The sequence below is a fragment of the Salmo salar genome, chromosome ssa13 (genome assembly GCF_905237065.1).
Source record: "Salmo salar chromosome ssa13, Ssal_v3.1, whole genome shotgun sequence".
Classification (NCBI taxonomy): domain Eukaryota; kingdom Metazoa; phylum Chordata; class Actinopteri; order Salmoniformes; family Salmonidae; genus Salmo; species Salmo salar.
The window spans coordinates 30,825,249-30,844,417 of NC_059454.1; the positions used below are offsets into that span (position 1 = coordinate 30,825,249).

At 41.0% G+C, this 19,169-nt stretch overlaps 1 protein-coding gene across 1 annotated transcript in view; it reads left to right on the top strand.

The window, feature by feature from the left end:
- Nucleotides 1–19,169, top strand: part of ajap1 (adherens junctions associated protein 1) — an 89,574-nt gene that overhangs the window by 24,092 nt on the left and 46,313 nt on the right. Inside the window, exon 2 of the mRNA XM_014135425.2 lies at nt 12,855–13,612. Within this exon, the coding sequence (XP_013990900.1) occupies nt 12,855–13,612 (758 nt within the window). The remainder of the gene's footprint in view (nt 1–12,854; nt 13,613–19,169) is intronic.

A 19,169-nucleotide genomic window follows, 5' to 3' on the forward strand; every position in this document is an offset into this window, starting at 1 on the left:
ACCAGTGATGGATGTCTCTCCCTGTCTTCCAGTTGCGTTCCTCTCAACCTTTCAGGAAACATTAACCAGCTCTTTTAGCCAGCCACGTTTGATTACTCTAAACTAAAGTAGTCCATTGTGCGTTCGTCAGTGGCTCCTGAGTAAAGCCCCGAAGGCCAAGACTGAGACAGTCTGAACTACAAACAGCGAAGAAGGGGGAGTCAAATGTCACTGGTTCTCAGTCACAAGTGTCTTAGTCATCCTGCCATTGAGCGTGAGGACCATTGAACCCTCTTTGCGCTCTCTCAGATTGCATAGATCACAGAGAGCTCAGGCTTAAATCGCAGCAAACATGCAGCCCAGTTCACTACTTCACTATGTCAATGAGTTGATAATATCATAATATAGGCCACATCCTCTTTGCACAGTATGCTCTGAGCTGTAATTCCATAAACACATTGAATGAATCCTTTTTTTTGTCCTCCAAACATTCGAATAAGGATTATTTCCCAAATCTTTTTGCGAACTGACATCAAAGGAAGGTTATGTTACTCTATGCTCATTTAGCTTTTGGATAGCTTTGAGTTGACTGATGGAACACTCAAGTTTCAAGTGCAGGTAATGGCATTAAGTAGAATATGCATTTATTTTCTATGGATCACAGTTTCTTGTCCGTTGGAATTTAAAGTTTGGTAACACTTTACATAAAGCCTGCAGGTATAATGCTGCCCAAGCCTTTATACTGTCTTACAATCAGGCATATAAAATGTTGTTTCATTATGTATTAACATTTCAACTGACTCAAAATGGATAATTATTAGATGATAGAAGACATTATAAGGGGGTCATTCTTGCTCATAACATGTCCTACATCATTTATTATACATTTTCAGTTGAATGCATTTTCAGAGTATATACTTTAATCTTGTTTGTGAAATCTCCAATGTGCCAGTTTGTTAACACGGCCTGATATTCAGGAGTCGGTTCAAGAGAAAGCGCTTTTTTGTCCACAGGCATGTTTTAAACATAGTCACAGAATATTATTTATAACTTATTTATAACTTACCCTAACAGTATAATCCAAGTTTTGAGTCATATGCCAATTATATTTTTTACTAAAATGAAAACCTATGAATGTGTTGCAGATTGACATTCATCTAGCATGAGGCTCATGTGCTTAATTTAGAATGCCTGTCTAGGCCTAATCCTAACCCCCTTGACAATGGAATTTATATAGAGCTGCAAAATAACATTACAGTGGATTTACTCTATACTGACAGGCTAAGGCTGGCTCTGTATGTGGAATATTAACTGAGAACATTCCTTCAGCAGATTCAAGTGTTGTTTTATCCAAAATGCAAAACAAACAAATGGCCAATGTTATTGGCAATCAAAACTGTTGAATTCAAAAGGCTAGAATTCAATGATAACCTCAGTGCTTTAGAGAGGAAAGCACACCAGAGCAACGTACGTCGGCCGAGTGTGTGGCCTTCCTATCACCTCTGATCAGAATATCGGCCACCAATTTCTGTTAATTTCCAGACAATTCTACATATTCAATCCTCACTGTTCATCACCACCTTGCAGGTAGTCGCTAACACACTGTGGCCACCCACTGCTTTGAGCCATTCATCTCCACTGTGTTTTTATTCTCTTACACCCGCACAAATAATATTGTCCCTGCCTCATACAAAAACACATTTGAAGTATTAACCGGTAATTAACTTTAAATTAGACAATGTTTTCGGCTTGAAAGAAAACTAAATGAATCTTTGTTGTTGATAAAAATTGTGTGTGTGTGTGTGTGTGTGTGTGTGTACCTTTGCTTGTGTGTGAGCCTGTGTGTGCATGCTATCTGCCGGATGTCTAAAGAGAGCCTGAATAATGCATATTGTTTACAATCAACTTGCCCTTTGCCAGTCTCTCAGCACTAAGAAGTGCATATGAATGTGGATATGTGGGCTCCGTCTCTGAGTAATTGTTCTTTCTGCTGTTTTACTGGGTATGAAGATCAATGAGGCTGTACCATCCATAATGACTCCCACTACCATGATCCCACAGTACCATCTGAATGTATTATGCAAGAGCGGTGGTAGGGGGTGGGAGTTGTGGCGGTTGGGTTAAATGTGACTGGTTACAGGATCGGGGGCGTTTGATGCTTGTTCCTACTTCACAGTAGGTCCTTTCGATATATTTTGGGGGGTTGCAGAAATGCCTTCTTGAACATGTGAACTTTCATGCGCCTTCATTAGAAACTTGTATGGGATCCAGTTCCGGATTCAGAAATCATAGGCTCCGGAGCTTTGTTTTTTTTTAAATAAAAAAATAGGCCCCCCTTCCCGGCACGCCATCATTTTCTGTAAACAAATCTGTGCATCAAGATGCAATTCGATACGTGGTATCTTTACTGATGAAGAAAAATACCCTTTATAATAAAGCCATAATAACGTTTGCCATGTGGCATACGCTACAGTTAAGCAGAGGCGTTTTTAGGATTTCCACACAAGGGAAATGTTTTTAGCAGGGTCTGGGGCAAAAAATTGGCCTTTTAAAAACTAATTTCATGCAGTTCGTCATTTACACAACAGAAAACATTAGCTGAATCTTTTTAAATACCACACAATTGACCAAGATCAGTGGCTACTCTGAGACTGAGATCAATCTGGTCTTGAATTCAAACAAACAATGTCCCAGGACAATGAAGCATCACACAGATTGTACAATATTAGGACGCAATATATCTACAGTATACAGTGCATTAGGAAAGTATTCAGACCCCTTCTCGTTTTCCACATTTTGTTATGTTACAGCTAAAATGGACTAAATAATTGTTTTCCCTGATCAATCTACACATTTTTGCTAATCCTGTCTCCTCTGAGACAGGATTGTGTTGAGGCACAGATCTGGGAAAGTGTACCAAAAAATGTCTGCAGCATTGAAGGTCCCCAAGAACACAGTCGCCACCATCATTCTTAAATGGAAGACGTTTGAAACCACCAAGACTCTTCCTAGAGCTGGCCGCCCGGCCAAACTGAGCAAAGGGGGCAGAAAGGCTTTGGTCAGGGAGGTGACCAAGAACCCAATGGTCACTCTGACAGAGCTCCAGAGTTCCTCTGTGGAGATGGGAGAACCTTCCAGAAGGACAACCATCTCTGCAGCACTCCACCAATCAGGCCTTTATGGTAGAGTGGCCAGACGGAAGCCACTCCTCAGTAAAAGGCACATGACAGCCCACTTGAAGTTTGCCAAAAGGCACCTAAAGGAGAAACAAAATTCTCTGGTCTGATGAAACCAAGATTAAACATTTTGGCCTGAATGCCAAGCATCCCATCTGTAGGAAACCATGCACCGCTCATCACTTGGCCAATACCATTCCTACGGTGAAGCATGGTGGTGGCAGGGTCATGCTGTGGGAATGTTTTTCAGAGGCTGGGACAGGGAGACTAGTCAGGATCGAGGGAAAGATGAACGGCGCAAAGTACAGAGAGATCCTTGATGAAAGCCTACTCAAGAGTGCTCAGGAGCTCAGACTGGGATGAGGGTTCACCTTCCAACAGGACAACAACCCTAAGCACACAGACAAGACAACGCAGAAGTGGCTTCTTGACAGGTCTCTGAATGTCCTTGAGTGGCCCAGCCAGAGCCCGGACTTGAACCCGATCGAACATCTCTGGAGAGATGTTCAATGATGCTCCCCATCCAACCTGACAGAGTTTGAGAGGATCTGCAGAGAAGAATGGGAGAAACTCCCGAAATACAGGTGTGCCAAGCTTGTAGTGTCATACCCAAGAAGACTTGAGGCTGTAATCGCTGCCAAAGGTGCTTCAAAAAGTACCGAGTAAAGGGTTTGAATACTTATGTAAAAGTGATATTTTATTTGTAATACATTTGCAAAAATGTACAAAAAAACTGTTTTTGCTTTGTCATTATGGGGTATTGTGTGTAGATTGAAGAGGGAAAAATATCAATTTAATCAATTTTAGAATAAGGCTGTAACATAACAAAATGTGGAAGAAGTGAAAGGGGTCTGAATACTTTCCGAATGCACTTTATATAGCCATGATGTAATTGGCTGAGACAATAGGGGTTTACCATGCTGACAGTTGGCCTGCATTTACATGTGAATTCTTAAAGAGATGGGTGGGGCTAAGGCTTAACACTTAAAGGGGCAATCAGGAGTTGCTGTACCCACTGATTCTTGAAGAATATAACTTATAAATGCCTTGTGAGCTTAGTTAAACTTTTGTACCCCACCCGAACACAAAATATAAGCTTGTTTTACTCCAATGTTTGTAAACAAAGTAAATGTAAGCAAACACTATATATCCCCAAAATAGTTTAAAACTATAATGTTGATATCACGGATGGTTAGTCCTTGCATCCATAGCTCTGTCTATGAACACCATCGCAAAGATCATTCATTATTAATTATTTAAACGCAGGTCTAAGAATAGAACAGAATAAAATATTTTGAGTTTAAATGACCAACCGGCTCAATTTGGCACAATGTAGCAAAATTTGAAATTGTGTTTTTTTTTTTTACATTGGATAAAAGTAGAGACTCGGAGCTAGAAAATTGTTATTCATACACTGCAGTTGAGGAACAATGGGAAAGTCATTCTCCTTTAAAAAAAATGCTTCTTGAATATTTTGGTACACCTACTGGAGAGATTTTCTTTGTCTACACCCAATCAGCATTGTTCACACCCTCTTAAGCCTTAGCCCCACATCTCTTTAAGGATTCACATGTGAGGCCATGTGCTAAACAGAGTAAGGTAGTGCAGTAAACAACCAAATGTTTCAAGACTAAAAGTGGTGAAAGCAGTCGCAAAAATACACTTTATCTAGCCCTTGGCCTACATCCTAATCGTAACTTTGGTGCAGGGCATGTTGTTCTTCACATTACTCTATATCAAATGAAATAAAAGTTTATTTGTAACATGTACAGGATACAGAAGTATGTAAACGGTACAGTGAAATGGTTATTTGCATAGTAGCGATATCAAAAAGAAAAAGTGTCCAGAATAAATATTGTATAAATATTGTATAAATATTAGATGATTCTTACCCAGTCACACTTGTCTAAATTGATGGGTCATTTAAAATAAATGCTATAACCACCTCCCAGCCACATCTAGTTAAGTGGATGGCCACTATTGTCTAGACATATACACACACCTGTTCATGAAATACAATAGACAAACCTGGCAAACTTGGTCATATAATCATCATTGTTTAGACATGTAGCTAGCTAGCTAGCAAGATAAACAATGAACGTAATGGTGCTTTCAAGACAACTGGGAACTTGCATAAATACGAGGTCAAAACCTAACGTCAGTGAGCTTCAGGTAGGAAATGCAGTGCTCTAGAAGGAAGCCCGAGTTCCCAAGAGAGAATTCAGAGTTGGATGTCCGTTGAAAATGATTTTTCCCAGTTGTCTTGAACGCACTGAAGTCGGAAGTCAGACCTTTCCGAGTCCCCAGTTTCCAGTTGTTTTGAATGTGGCAATAATCCCAACTGATACTACTAGCAATACAAACTGATTTTCATAGCTTGCCACCATGCATGAATCTGCAGGTAGCTAAAGCTAACCAACTAGGTTCAATGTTAGCCAGCTATCTAACATTAGGCTATAACTAGCAATGCAAATGGGTTTCTGAGAAATTAATAATGTTACTACACAGATCATGCACATAACGTTAGCTAGTGAGCCAGCCAGCTAACATTAGCTAGCTAGCTAACAGTACGCTTTAACTTGCAATGAAAACAACTTTCTGACAAAATTTGAAATGTATACTATCTGAAAATGTTGCTAACTAGACTCTCTTACCCCTATACGGGGATGAACGTTTCTCCCTCTCTGTCAAGAATGCCATGGTTGCCCTTAGCTTGAAGATTTAATCTGGAGACCGACTCCAATTTCCATAACTCCCCAACAGATCCACAGATGATGCAATCTCCACACTGCCCTTTCCTATCTGGACCAAAGGAACACCTACATGATAATGCTATTCATTGACTACAGCTCAGCGTTCAACACCATAGTACCCTCAAAACTCATCACCTTGGAACTAAACAACTCCCTCTGCAATTGGATCCTGGACTTCCTGACGGGCCGCCCCCAGGTGGTAAGGGTAGGTAACAGCACATCTGCTGCGCTGATACTCACCACAGTTGCCCCTCAGGGGTGCATGCTTAGTCCCCTCCTGTACTCCCTGTTCACCCATGACTGCATGGCCAAACACGACTCCAACACCATCATTAAGATTGCCAACCACACAAGAGTAGTAGGTCTGATCAACGATAACAATGAGACAGCCTATAGGGAGGAGGCCAGAGACCTGGCCGTGTGGTGCTAGGATATACAACCTCTACCTCAACGTGATCAAGACAAAGGAGATGATTGTGGACTACAGAAAAAGGAGGACCGAGCACACCCCCATTCTCATCAACGGGGCTGTAGTGGAGCAGGATGAGAGCTTCAAGTTCCTGGTTGTCCACATCACCAACAAACTATCATGGTCCAAACACACCAAGACAGTCGTGAAGAAGGACGACAATGCCTATTCCCCCTCAGGAGACTGAAAAGATTTGACATGGGTCCTCAGATCCTAAAAAAGTTCTACAGCTGCACCATCGAGAGCATCCTGACTGGTTGTATCACCGCCTGGTATGGCAACTGCTCGGCCTCCAACTGCCAGGCACTACAGAGGGTAGTGCGTACGGCACAGTACATCTCTGGGGCTAAGCTTACTGTCATCCAGGACCTCTATACCAGGCGTTGACAGAGGAAAACCCTAAAAATTGCCAAAGACTCCAGCCACCCTAGTCATAGACCTTTCTCTCTGCTACTGCACAGAAAGCGGTACCGGAGCGCCAAGTCTAGGTCCAAAAGGCTTCTTAACAGCTTCTTCCCCTAAGCCATAAGACTCCTGAACAGCTCATCAAATGGCTACACCGGGCTATTTGCATTGCCCCCCTCCATCCCCGTTTTTACGCTGCTGCTACTATCTGTTTATTATCTATGCATAGTCACTTTACCTCTAACTACATGTACATATTACCTCAATTACCTTGACTAACATGTGTACCCCCGCACATTGACTCTGTACCTGTACCCCCGATATATACAGCTGAAGACGGAAGTTTACATACACCTTAGCCAAATGCATTTTCACAATTCCTGACATTTAATCCAAGTAAAAAATCCCTGTCTTAGGTCAGTTAGGACCACCACTTTATTTTAAGAATGTGAAATCTCAGAATAATAGTAGAGAGAATTATTTCTTTCAGCTTTTATTTCTTTCATCACATTCCCAGTGGGTCAGAAGTTTACACACACTCAATTAGTATTTGGTAGCATTACCTTCAAATTGTTTAACTTGGGTCAAACGTTTTGGGTAGCCTTCCACAAGCTTCCCACAATAAGTTGGATGAATTTTGTCCCATTCCTCCTGACAGAGCTGGTGTAACTGAGTCAGGTTTGTAGGCCTCCTTGCTCGCACATGCTTTTTCAGTTCTGCCCACAAATGTTCTATGGGATTGAGGTCAGGGCTTTGGATTGGCCACTCCAGTACCTTGACTTTGTTGTCCTTAAACCATTTTTCCACAACTTTGGAAGTATGCTTGGGGTCATTGTCCATTTGGAAGACCCATTTGCGACCAAGCTTTAACTTCCTGACTGATGTCTTGAGATGTTGCTTCAATATATCCACATAATTTTTTCATCTATTTTGTGAAGTGCACCAGTCCGTCCTGTAGCAAAACACCCCCACAACATGATGCTGCCACCCCCGTGCTTCACGGTTGGGATGGTGTTCTTCTGCTTGCAAGCATCCCCCTTTCTCCTCCAAACGTAACGATGGTCTTTATGGCCAAACAGTTCTATTTTTGTTTTATCAGACCAGAGGACATTTCTCCAAAAAGTACGATCTTCGTCCCCATGTGCAGTTGCAAACTGTAGTCTGGTTTTGGAGCAGTGGCTACTTCCTTGCTGACCGTTTTTTCAGGTTGTCGATATAGGACTCGTTTTACTGTGGATGTAGATACTTTTGCATCTGTTTTCTCCAGCGTCTTCACAAGGTCCTTTGCTGTTGTTCTTGGATTGATTTGCACTTTTCACACCAAAGTACGGTCATCTCTAGGAGACAGAATGCGTCTCCTTCCTGAGCGGTATAATGGCTGCGTGGTCCCATGGTGTTTATACTTGAGTGCTGTTGTTTGTACAGATGAACGTGGTACCTTCAGGTGTTTGGACATTTCTCCCAAGGATGAACCAGACATGTGGAGGTCTACAATTGTTTTTCTGAGTTCTTGGCTGATTTGTTTAGATTTTCCCATGATGTCAAGCAAAGAAGCACTGAGTTTGAAGGCAGGCCTTGAAATACATCCACAGGTACACCTCCAATTGACTCAAATTATGTCAATTAGCCTATCAGGAGCTTCTAAAGCCATGACATCATTTTCTGGAATTTTCCAAGCTGTTTAAAGGCACAGTCAACTTAGTGTATGTAAACTTCTGACCCACTGGAATTGTGATACAGTGAATTATAAGTGAAATAATCTGTCTGTAAACAATTGTTGGAAAAAGTACTTGTGTCATGCACAAAGTAAATGTTCTAACCGAGTTGCCAAAACTATAGTTTGTTAACAAGAAATTTGTGGAGTGGTTGAAAAACGAGTTTCAATGACTCCAACCTAAGTGAATGTAAACGTTACTGTTATTTTATTGTTGCTCTTTCATTTATTTAGATTTTTAATGTATTTATTTTTTACATCAGTTCATTTTGGTAAATTCTTTAACACGTATCTTTCTTAAAACCTCATTGTTGGTTAAGGGCTTATAAGCATTTCACCACACCTGTTGTATTCGGCGGATGTGACAAATACTTTTTGATTTAATTTGATTTATACAACAGCCTTCTGTGGGTTCTCTTTTCCACTCCATCTGCATATTTGTAATCAAACAGCAGAATTTTTGGCATCTCCTTAGCTATCATACTCTGCTTCCACCGGGCATTCCACTGATTTCAAAACTTCTTTCCTGTCTTTTTCCTTGGCTAAACCAACTAGGCTCGTAATTTAACAATTGTATTCATATTTACAGATGGCATACACATTTATTATTAAGGCACATGGAAGTTCACATGCTCCAGAAGGTATTTCTGCCAAAAAAACGATTTTTTATCGAAAACGTATGTTTACGTTCAAATGCCTCTCCTCTGAAGTAGTGACGTGCAACATACGCCTAGTTTCCTGAAACTAGTCACATAGACTACTGTGCTTTGAGTGTTCCGAGTGCACGTGGGGAGCGCATGGAATCACAGCATTTTTAAGAGTTGTTTGGCAAGGATAGGTGATTTGGAAACTGTCGAATCTGCTCTTTCTGAAACTATATAGACATCAAAACGTCTTACCTGCTTGTGACTCTGTAGGAGGACTTGAAAAAGTCCATTTTTGGCACTCTGTTTCCCTGCCTCTGTGTCAATTCCAAGCTGCACTGTTCATCAGATTATTCTTTGAAAATTTAACTATTTATAATATTGTCACCCATCAGACTATTGTCAATTTAATCTTGTCTTTAAGATAACTCTATTATTATGTGTGTGAAATTAGTTTCAATATAGTTTAGGTGTAGTTTCGATGACTGGCGTTCTATGTCCTCTTATAATGGCTTATAACACAATTTATGTTTATAATATTAAGAGTCTAACAACAACAGTGTGTTATATAGACTTATTTAGGAAAAGTCAAGGACGGGGATATGATTTAAAAAATGGCAGCGTAATTAAAAATGTAAATTAATTTTGCATTAAAATGACACTTTCGTCACATCTAGATTTAAGGAAGGGGGATGGGGGAGGGGGATACCTAGTCAGTTGCAACTGAATGCATTCAACCGAAATGTGTCTTCCGCATTTAACCCAACCCCTCTGAATCAGAGAGGTGGGGGGCTGCCTTAGTCGTCATCCACGTCAGCAGATGTTGGGGGTTAACTGCCTTGCTCAAAGGCAGAACGGCAGATTTTTCTACCTTGGCGGCTCGGGATTCGGACCAGCGACTTCTGGTTACTGGCCCAACCCTCTGAACCGCTAGGCAACCTGCTACCTTCTGAATGGGCATAAACAAAGACAAGAAAGTGTCTCTTGAAAGTGTGAAAATCTCATACAAATCTTTCAAAGGGCCTTTTCTCCTACTTGTTTCCTAAGTGGGATAACAAATGTATCAACTTTCAAAGCAGAATAACTTTCCCATGCTGTGAATTTGTACTCCCATATAGAAATCTGGTCACAAGTGTCAAGCTGAATGTCAATGTCAGCTGATCATGATACTTATAAGCTAGAGGGCTATCATCTCCTGTGATGGCTTTCGCTATCACCAACATCATCACCTATAGAATATATATTTAGATTACTGTAATATAAAACAAATTCAAATCCTGGGAAATGGTAATTTAAGCCCACAGAGTTCTTTCTGCCAATAGCCATGCTCCCTTTCCTTGATGGCGGCGAATCAGATGCTAATGCTCATGATGCAGAGGTATCTATCAAGCTTCATATGTCATCCCGTTTACAAACCCCAAATACAATGACCTTACTGCTTTCATAGAGCAGCACATTCCTGATTACGGCACTGTAGGTGATCAATATGACCGACTGTACCAGGGGATGTGGCTAGATATGGCAACCACTAGACCTACAGATGTAGGATCTTAATCGAGCCAGTTTGCTGCAGCAGGAAAAGAATCATGCAGCAACACAAAATGTGAATTATTATGTGGAGTATAATTAATGGAAATTTTTGTAGGGGTTTGATTAATTTTTCATAAAGGAAAATCTGTCTAAAATGTCGAAGTGGAAATTACAAACTTCAGAATCATTTTTGAACCTCAAATACACAACATGTTCTAAATGTCCTGCATTGCAGGAAAGTTTTCCTGCAAATTAAGATCCTACATCTGTACAACAACCATTTCCCTTTAATACTCATGATAACTCACACCCAGATAGGGCTGTAACAGAACACTCTTCCCTGTGGCTGTGTTGGAACCCAGTAGAGCAGTGGGGTACATGCTGAACCAAGGTGGTCATTAAACATTCCCATCCCCTGCTAGAATTGATATTACTCAGGACGCGAAACAACTGCTTCCCTTATTGGAGATTATATTCCTTCCAGAGCCCTCAGACAATAGTCTTAGGTGAGAGTGGATTCACTTCAAGTGTGCTTTTTAGGAAGTAAACACAGTTTGGTTTGAGAGCAGGACCAATCCTAGTCACCAGACATTACCATTTCTTTTTTATTTAACCTTTATTTAACTAGGCAAGTCAGTTAAGAACAAATTCTTATTTACAATGACGGCCAAACCCTCACCTAACCCGGACGATGCTGGGCGAATTGTGCGCCGCCCTATGGGACTTCCGATGAGAAACTTGATGTATTCTCTCAGAACTTCAAAAGGACCTCGCACAATGTATTACAGTTCATTTTCCTCCACTGTGCATTTTTGCTTTTTTGATGTTTAATGATGACTGTGATTCTCAAACTTGCATGGAAAACAACTGCTGGTTAGTGTGCAGAGTCTCATTCTACTTTCACTGTGTTTACACAGGCTTCCCTGTGGCTCAGTTGGTAGAGCATGGTGTTTGCAACGCCAGCATGGTGTGTGCAACGCCAGGGTTGTGGGTTCGATTCCCACGGGGGGCCAGTACAAAAAAAAAAGATGTATGCACTCACTACTGGAAGTCGCTCTGGATAAGAGCGTCTGCTAAATGACTAAAATGTAAATGTACAGTCTCATGAGGTTTATAAACAGGGTACAATTTCACAGGGGTTAAAATGTAAAGGTTTTAAATGACTCATTATGTTGAGAAAATACTAGTATGAATGCAATTTTAATGACGATGATGACTAAAAAGATACAAAATGTATTAATTTTTATGTTAAAGGTAGTAGTGGGGCGGTGTCCTGTTTACAGATATCAATAACAACAAAAACAAAATGTTAAAATCTGCCAATACTACCACCATGCCCTCCCTTGAGACATACCCATATTAGGAAGAGATTGGAAGTCTGTTGTTGATATTTTATAAGCACAAAGTCACCTCGCTGTGTATGCTTTACGTTTTCATATTCAATATCATATTCACATCAAGCCATGTCTAACTCTGACTTTATATTATATGACATCTTTCAGTACTCTCGCAGCATAATCAAATTGCCCTTTGGGAATCAAGATGACATTCTATATGACATGATTATGCTGAATATTATGATCAGCTAAAATAGGGCTGACCTTGTCCTTCGACAGTTAATCATGGCGGGATTGAAAAAGTAAACCTCTAAAATTAAGGATAAATCCTTGCTGTGTTTGACAGGACAAAGCAATAGAGGTTAAAGCCGTAATCTTTGAAAATGAATTACACCATTTATTTTGTGTTTGACCTTTGTAATGTCAGGTGCTCCGCTAAACAAATTATTATCGGAGTTCAATTTGCCAGAGTTTACTTAGTCAGAGAGCAGAAAGTTGCCTGAGAAGCAGGTCAGTGTGGAATACAGATGCAGACCTACACAATGTTACATCGACATACATTTTAGAACAGTTTCATCGTCTAGGTAATGAGACTACCATCAACATAACTTCAGTGGTGTCAATCTCACAGTTGAAAAGCCCTTTGGGATGGTTTTCAAATGTAGATTAAGTTTAGTCCTGAACTAAAAAACATGTACAATCCATTGAAAGTGCTTTTTAGTCCAGGACTAGGCTTAATCCATGTCTGGGAAACCAACCCTTCATCAACAAAACTACTACTATCCCTTTTGGTTTTAAATGTGAACCAATGCCAAATCTAAAATGTCCTCTGTCCTTTTTTCCCCAGTCAGATGTCGGCTTTACGGCCAGGGAGCTGTGTAGGGCTTCGGGTGTGGATCCTCCTGGCCATGACCCACCTCACCCTGGATTTTTCCCTGTGTAGCCCCCTCAGTCAGGGCCTAGGAATCAAGCTCATCCCCAAACCTGTGCCTCGTCCCCGGCTCCGCTCGGCACCCCTCTGGGATACTCCCAACATGCTCCATTGGAGGACAGTGAGGCCGCTGGCGCGCCGGCTCCTCAACCCCGTCCCACCGCCAGACAATATGGGAGGGCCAGGGCCAAAGTTCAGGGGTCAAAAGCACAGGAGACTGGCACATAAAGGACAGCCATGTAAGGAGTGCCGGTTGAAATACACATCCACCGAGGTGGGGGATTTGGCAGCAGTGCTAGATCTTCCCATGGGGCACAAAACAGACGTGGTGAGGTTATTACTGAGGGCGAGGAGGCAGCTGAAATGGGACAGCGATGACAAATCTCAGGACGGCAGGACCACGACGGTGGCCGGATATATCGACTGGGGACCCACGGGGACAGAGGACAACTTTGAGAACGGTGAGGGTAAAACGGCGGCCAACTCCACGCTGTCCACCAAGGCCTTGACCACTGCCATGGCCACCACCACCACCACCACCACCACCACCAAGAGCCCCCAGAGGACGTTCGCAGTGGTGACCACCCCTCACCCCAGAAGGCTGAGCACCACCAAGGCCAGCGTCAGTCTAGGGGAGACTGTCAAACCACCAAAGCCATATGGAGACACATCAGGTAAAACGTATTTCCTCTGTTTACGATCATGCTATTTTAAAACTCTTTCATTTGTATTCCTATCCTGTTAAGCATTCCACTGTTAAGTGAATAATAGTCCTACTTGAAGGAGTGGAGTTGGATTTGGCTTGTCAAGGCTAGAATAGTCAGAAAGACAGTAGGAGAGTAGGACGTTATTGGGTCGATTCACCAATGCGGTGCCTTTTGAGATGTGTAAGTTGGTAAAAAAAACGAATTCTAGCATTCTGTTTCAAGAGGTTTAAATAATGACTAAAGAAAGTGCCTATTCAGTGCCAAATAAAATAACAGGGTTGACCGTAACAGGTTGACCGTAACAGGGTTGACGATTTCATCTTAAATCAGCCATAAATCCCCTTGTGACAGGGGGAATGGAAGCTTGTTGTGTGCAACAGGCAGTGGCAATTGAATGCAAGCTTCGCGACTTGTTATGCTCAATTTTCCACCACAAAACACCAGAAAATGGCCAAAAAGAGTACACTCTTCGAGAAAAATTGATATCTAAACTCTAAAAAGGTTCTTAATTTGTCCCCAAAAGACAACCATTTGAAGAACAATTTTTTGGTTCGAAGTAGAACCCTTTTAGTTCCAGGTAAAACCCTTTTGAGTTCAATGTACATGTACAACCCTCTGTGAGAAGGGTTCTACCTGAAACCAAAAAGGGTTCTCCTATGAGGACAGCTGAAGAACTGTTTTGGAACCTCTCTTTCTAAGAGTCTTGAACAAACTCACCTGCTTTTACACTATAATTTCACTATAAATGTTTAATGTTTATTTTGGAGAGAAAAAATATTTAAAAAGAATAGTTTCACCATAATAAAATGAGAGTTCAGTTCCCGTAACAGGGTTGACCTTAAAATGAGGGACATGAATAAAAATTATAATATTCAGAAATTACTTTGTCAATGTAACAAAATAACTAGTGCACAATTTCTACTTAAAATATCAATATCATTTTGTGGGACAACTCTATTTCTAACTGCGTGAAGTAACATTATGGCATGAGGGGCTGTTGTCTGGGACAGATACAGTGTCTTCAGAAAGAATTCACACCTCTTTAATGTTTCACATTTTGTTGTGTTACAGCCTGAATTTTAAATGGATTACATTTAGATTTTGTGTCACTGATCTACACACAATATCCCATAATGTCAAGATGGAACTATGATTTTTAGAAATGTTTACAAATTAATACAAATGAAAAGCTGACATTTCTTGAATCAATAAGTATTCAACGATTTTGTTATGGCACGTCTAAATAAGTTCAGGAGTAAAAATGACTCACTCTGTGTGCAATAATAGTGTTTAACATGATTACTATACCCCACACATCTCTGTACCCCACATATACACTTATCTGTAAGGTCACTCAGTTGAGCAGTGAATTTTAAACACAGATTTAACCACAAAAACCAGGGAGGTTCGCAAAGAAGGCCACCTATCGATACATTGGGGGGGTGGGAGAAACAGATATTGAATATCCCTTTTTGTAACGTTCGTCGTTATGGGTAGACCAAGGCGCAGCGTGAGTTGGGTTCATCATAATTTTATTTAAGGTGAACCAGAAAAAAAAACAATAAACAACAGAACTAATTAAAAGTCTTGCAGGCTTCTAACAGCTATACAAAAACAAGATCCCACAAAACCCCAGTGGGAAAAGGCTGCCTAAATATGATCCCCAATCAGAGACAACGAAAGACAGCTGTATCTGATTGGGAACCATATCAGGCCAACATAGAAATGGAACATAGAAATACAAAATCTAGAATGCCCACCCAAATCACACCCTGACCTAACCAAAATAGAGAAATAACAGGGCTCTCTACGGTCAGGGCGTGACACTTTGAGCATGGTGCAGTTATTAATTACCCTTTGGATGGTGTACCAATACACCCAGTCACTACAAAGACCATATTTTATGGTTGAAATTAACAAAAATAAATAAATATATGTGCATCACTGTATATACAGTGATATATATACAGTGCATTCGAAAAGTATTCAGACACCTTGACTTTTATCACATTTTGTTACATTACAGCTTTCTTCAAAAAAATTGTTCCTCATCAATCTAGACACGATACCCCAAAATGACAAATCAAAAACAAGTTTGTAGAATTTGCGCTAATTTAGTAAAAATAAAAACAGAAATACCTTATTTACATAAGTGTTCAGACCCTTTGCTATGAGACTCAAAATTGAGCTCAGTTGCATCCTGTTTCCATTGATCGTCCTTGAGATGTTTTTATAAATTGATTGTACATGATTTGGAAAGGCACCCACCTGTCTATATAAAGTCTCACAGTTGACACTGCATGTCAGAGCAAAAACCAAGCCATGACATTGAAGGAATTGTCTGTAGAGCTCCGAGACAGGATTGTGTCGAGGCACAGATCTGGGGAAGGGTATAAAAAATGTCTGCAGCATTAAGGGTCCCCAAGAACACAGTGGCCTACATCATTCTTTAATGGAAAAAGTTTGGAACCACCAAGACTCTTTCTAGAGCTAGCTGCCCGAACAATCGGGGGAGAAGATGGTCACTCTAACAGAGCACCAGAGTTCCTCTGTGGAGATGGGAGAACCTTCCAGAAGGACAACCATATCTGCTGCACTCCACCAATCAGACATTTATGGAAGAATGGCCAGACGGAAGCCACTCCTCAGTAAAAGGCACACGACAGCCCACTTGGAGTTTGCCAAAAGGCACCTTAAGGACTCTCAGATCATGAGAAACAAGATTCTCTGGTCTGACGAAACCAAGATTGAACTCTTTGGCCTGAATGCCAAGTGTCACGTCTGGAGGAAACCTGGCACCATCCCTATGGTGAAGCATGGTGGTGGCAGCATCATACTGTGGGGATGTTTTTCAGTGGCAGCGACTGGGAGACTAGTCAGGATCGAGGGAAACAGATCAAGGTACAGAGAGATCCTTGATGTAAACCTACTCCAGAGCTCTCAGGAGCTCAGACTGGGGTGAAGGTTCACCTTCCAACAGGACAACGACCCTAAACACACAGCCAAGACAACGCAGGAGTGGCTTCGGGACAAGTCTCTGAATGTCCTTGAGTGGCCAATCGAACATCTCTGGAGAGACCTGAATATAGCTGTGCAGTGACACTCCCAATCCAACCTGATAGAGTTTAAGAGGATCTGCAGAGAAGAATGGGAGAAACTCTCCAAATACAGGTGTGCCAGGGTTGTTGCGTCATATCCAAGAAGACTCAAGATTGTAATCGCTGCCAGAATTGCTTCAACAAAGTACTGAGTAAAGGGTCTGAATACTTGTGTAAATGTTATTTGCAATACATTTGCAAAAATGTATAAAAACCTGTTTTTGCTTTGTCGTTATGGGGTATTGGGTGTAGATTGATGAATGGAAAAAAACAATTTATTCCATTTTAGAATAAGGCTATAACGTAACAAAATGTGGAAAGGGGCCTGAATACTGTAGACAGTAGGCTACTTGCAATATAGCCTAACAAGTCATTAGATTGGCTTTTATAACATACCAATAGCCATCTAATTGACATTTATACTATGCTTTTTACTAAACATCATCAAGTATTACAATAAATGTCAATTCGGGGACTGTCAATGTATTGTAATTGTTTTATTAACTTCTGAATCTCAACCTTTTCAGCCCAGCGAGTGAGTTTATAAATTGTAGTAACAAGTGACTCTGGTGGCAGATTACATTTCATAGACACTGCACTGAAGGCTGGAAAGTCCCGCTTATTTAATTCGCAAAATAGAACCTGTCACTTCTTGGCAGAAAGATACGCATATGCGTGTGGCACCGTCAAACAAATCACAAAGCTGGAACTCTATCCGCATCCACATAAACTAGTCCCAGCATCGTTCTTTGACAAACACAGAAGCTTGTATAATGAATTCAATAGAAGAAAACAGAGAGCGAGGGAGAGAGTGAGACTGCCAGTTCCTTAATGTAGCCATTGGCTAAACATTAAGGAATGTAGTTAGGCTGTTATAAGGTATTATATAAACCAATGGTCATCTATAAAGAGGGATTACAAAAAATGGTAACTGTAATCTGTTACATCACCAGCAAATATATTGTAATCAGATTACAGATACTTTTGTAAAACTAGATGATTACTTCGAGGATTACTTTTAAATTCAGAAAGGATGTTTGCAAAAAAAAATCTTTGACACTTCTCTGTTTTCTCAATAACATTCAAATCTGTCACAGTTGTCGTAGTGTAGGGATGACCAAGGCGCAGCGGGTTGCGTGCTCAACATCATATTTATTTAAAATAATGAGAACACGGAAAAACAAGAAAACAACGAAGGACAAACCGACAGTTTTACAGGCTATATCACAGCAGTGCAAAATCAACTACCCACAAAACCCCAGGTGAAAACAAGCTCCTAATATATGACACTCAATCAGGAACAACTAAGTACTGCTGTTCCTGATCGAGAGCCACACAGACAACAAAGAAATACACAAACCAGAAAACCCCTAGACAACCAAAAACCAGAACACACACCCAAACCCTGGAACACATAAATATAACACCCCTCTAACCTACACATAACCCCCGGACCACATATAACAAATACCCTCTGCCACGTCCTGACTAAACTACAATTACAAATAATCCCTAATACTGGTCAGGACGTGACAAAATCAGCATTGAAAAGGGCGCAAGTTTAAGTTTGTTCCACCTGAGCAAGTCTGACCACAAGTCAGAGACCACTATGATGACACACCAAATGTGTTTGATAGATCGCGGGAAAAGAGCAGGAATAGAGTTTTGTAGGCTACAGTCCAAGCTATGTCATTCAATGGTGCGACTGCTGTCGGCATCCAAAGATTATCCACCTTGAATAAACGCTTGGAGGTAAGGATGACAGCAGTGGTGTCTACGGTGTTACAGATCTCACTTATTATTGGTATCTACATAGCATTGATGTGAATCACACTGCTGCTCTCTCATTTAGCTATTTGTGCCGTACGGACTGTGGTTGTTGTGAATGGCTATTCACAAATCTAAATGTGTTTTTGAACCCAATAATGGTTGAATTCAAGAAGTTTAAGATACCTATCATTCGTTTTTGAAACCAGTGGACAGCCAGTGAAAAAGTGTTCTTGCAACAGCTGCATAAAAATCCATAGTCCTAATGAACACATGCCCAAACTTGCACACTTTGATAGATTGAAAGGGGCAATCTGTAGTTGCTACATCCGGGATGCTGGCCTTCTAGGCTGAGTTGCAAAGAAAAAGCCATATCTCAGACTGGCCAATAAAAATAAAAGATTAAGATGGGCAAAAGAACACAGACACTGGACAGAGGAACTCTGCCTAGAAGGCCAGCATCCCGGAGTCGCCTCTTCACTGTTGACATTGAGACTGGTGTTTTGCAGGTACTATTTAATGAAGCTGCCAGTTGAGGACTTGTGAGGCGTCTGTTTCTCAAACTAGACACTCTAATGTACTAGTCCTCTTGCTCAGTTGTGCACCGGGGCCTCCCACTCCTCTTTCTATTCTAGTTAGAGCCAGTTTGGGTTGTTCTC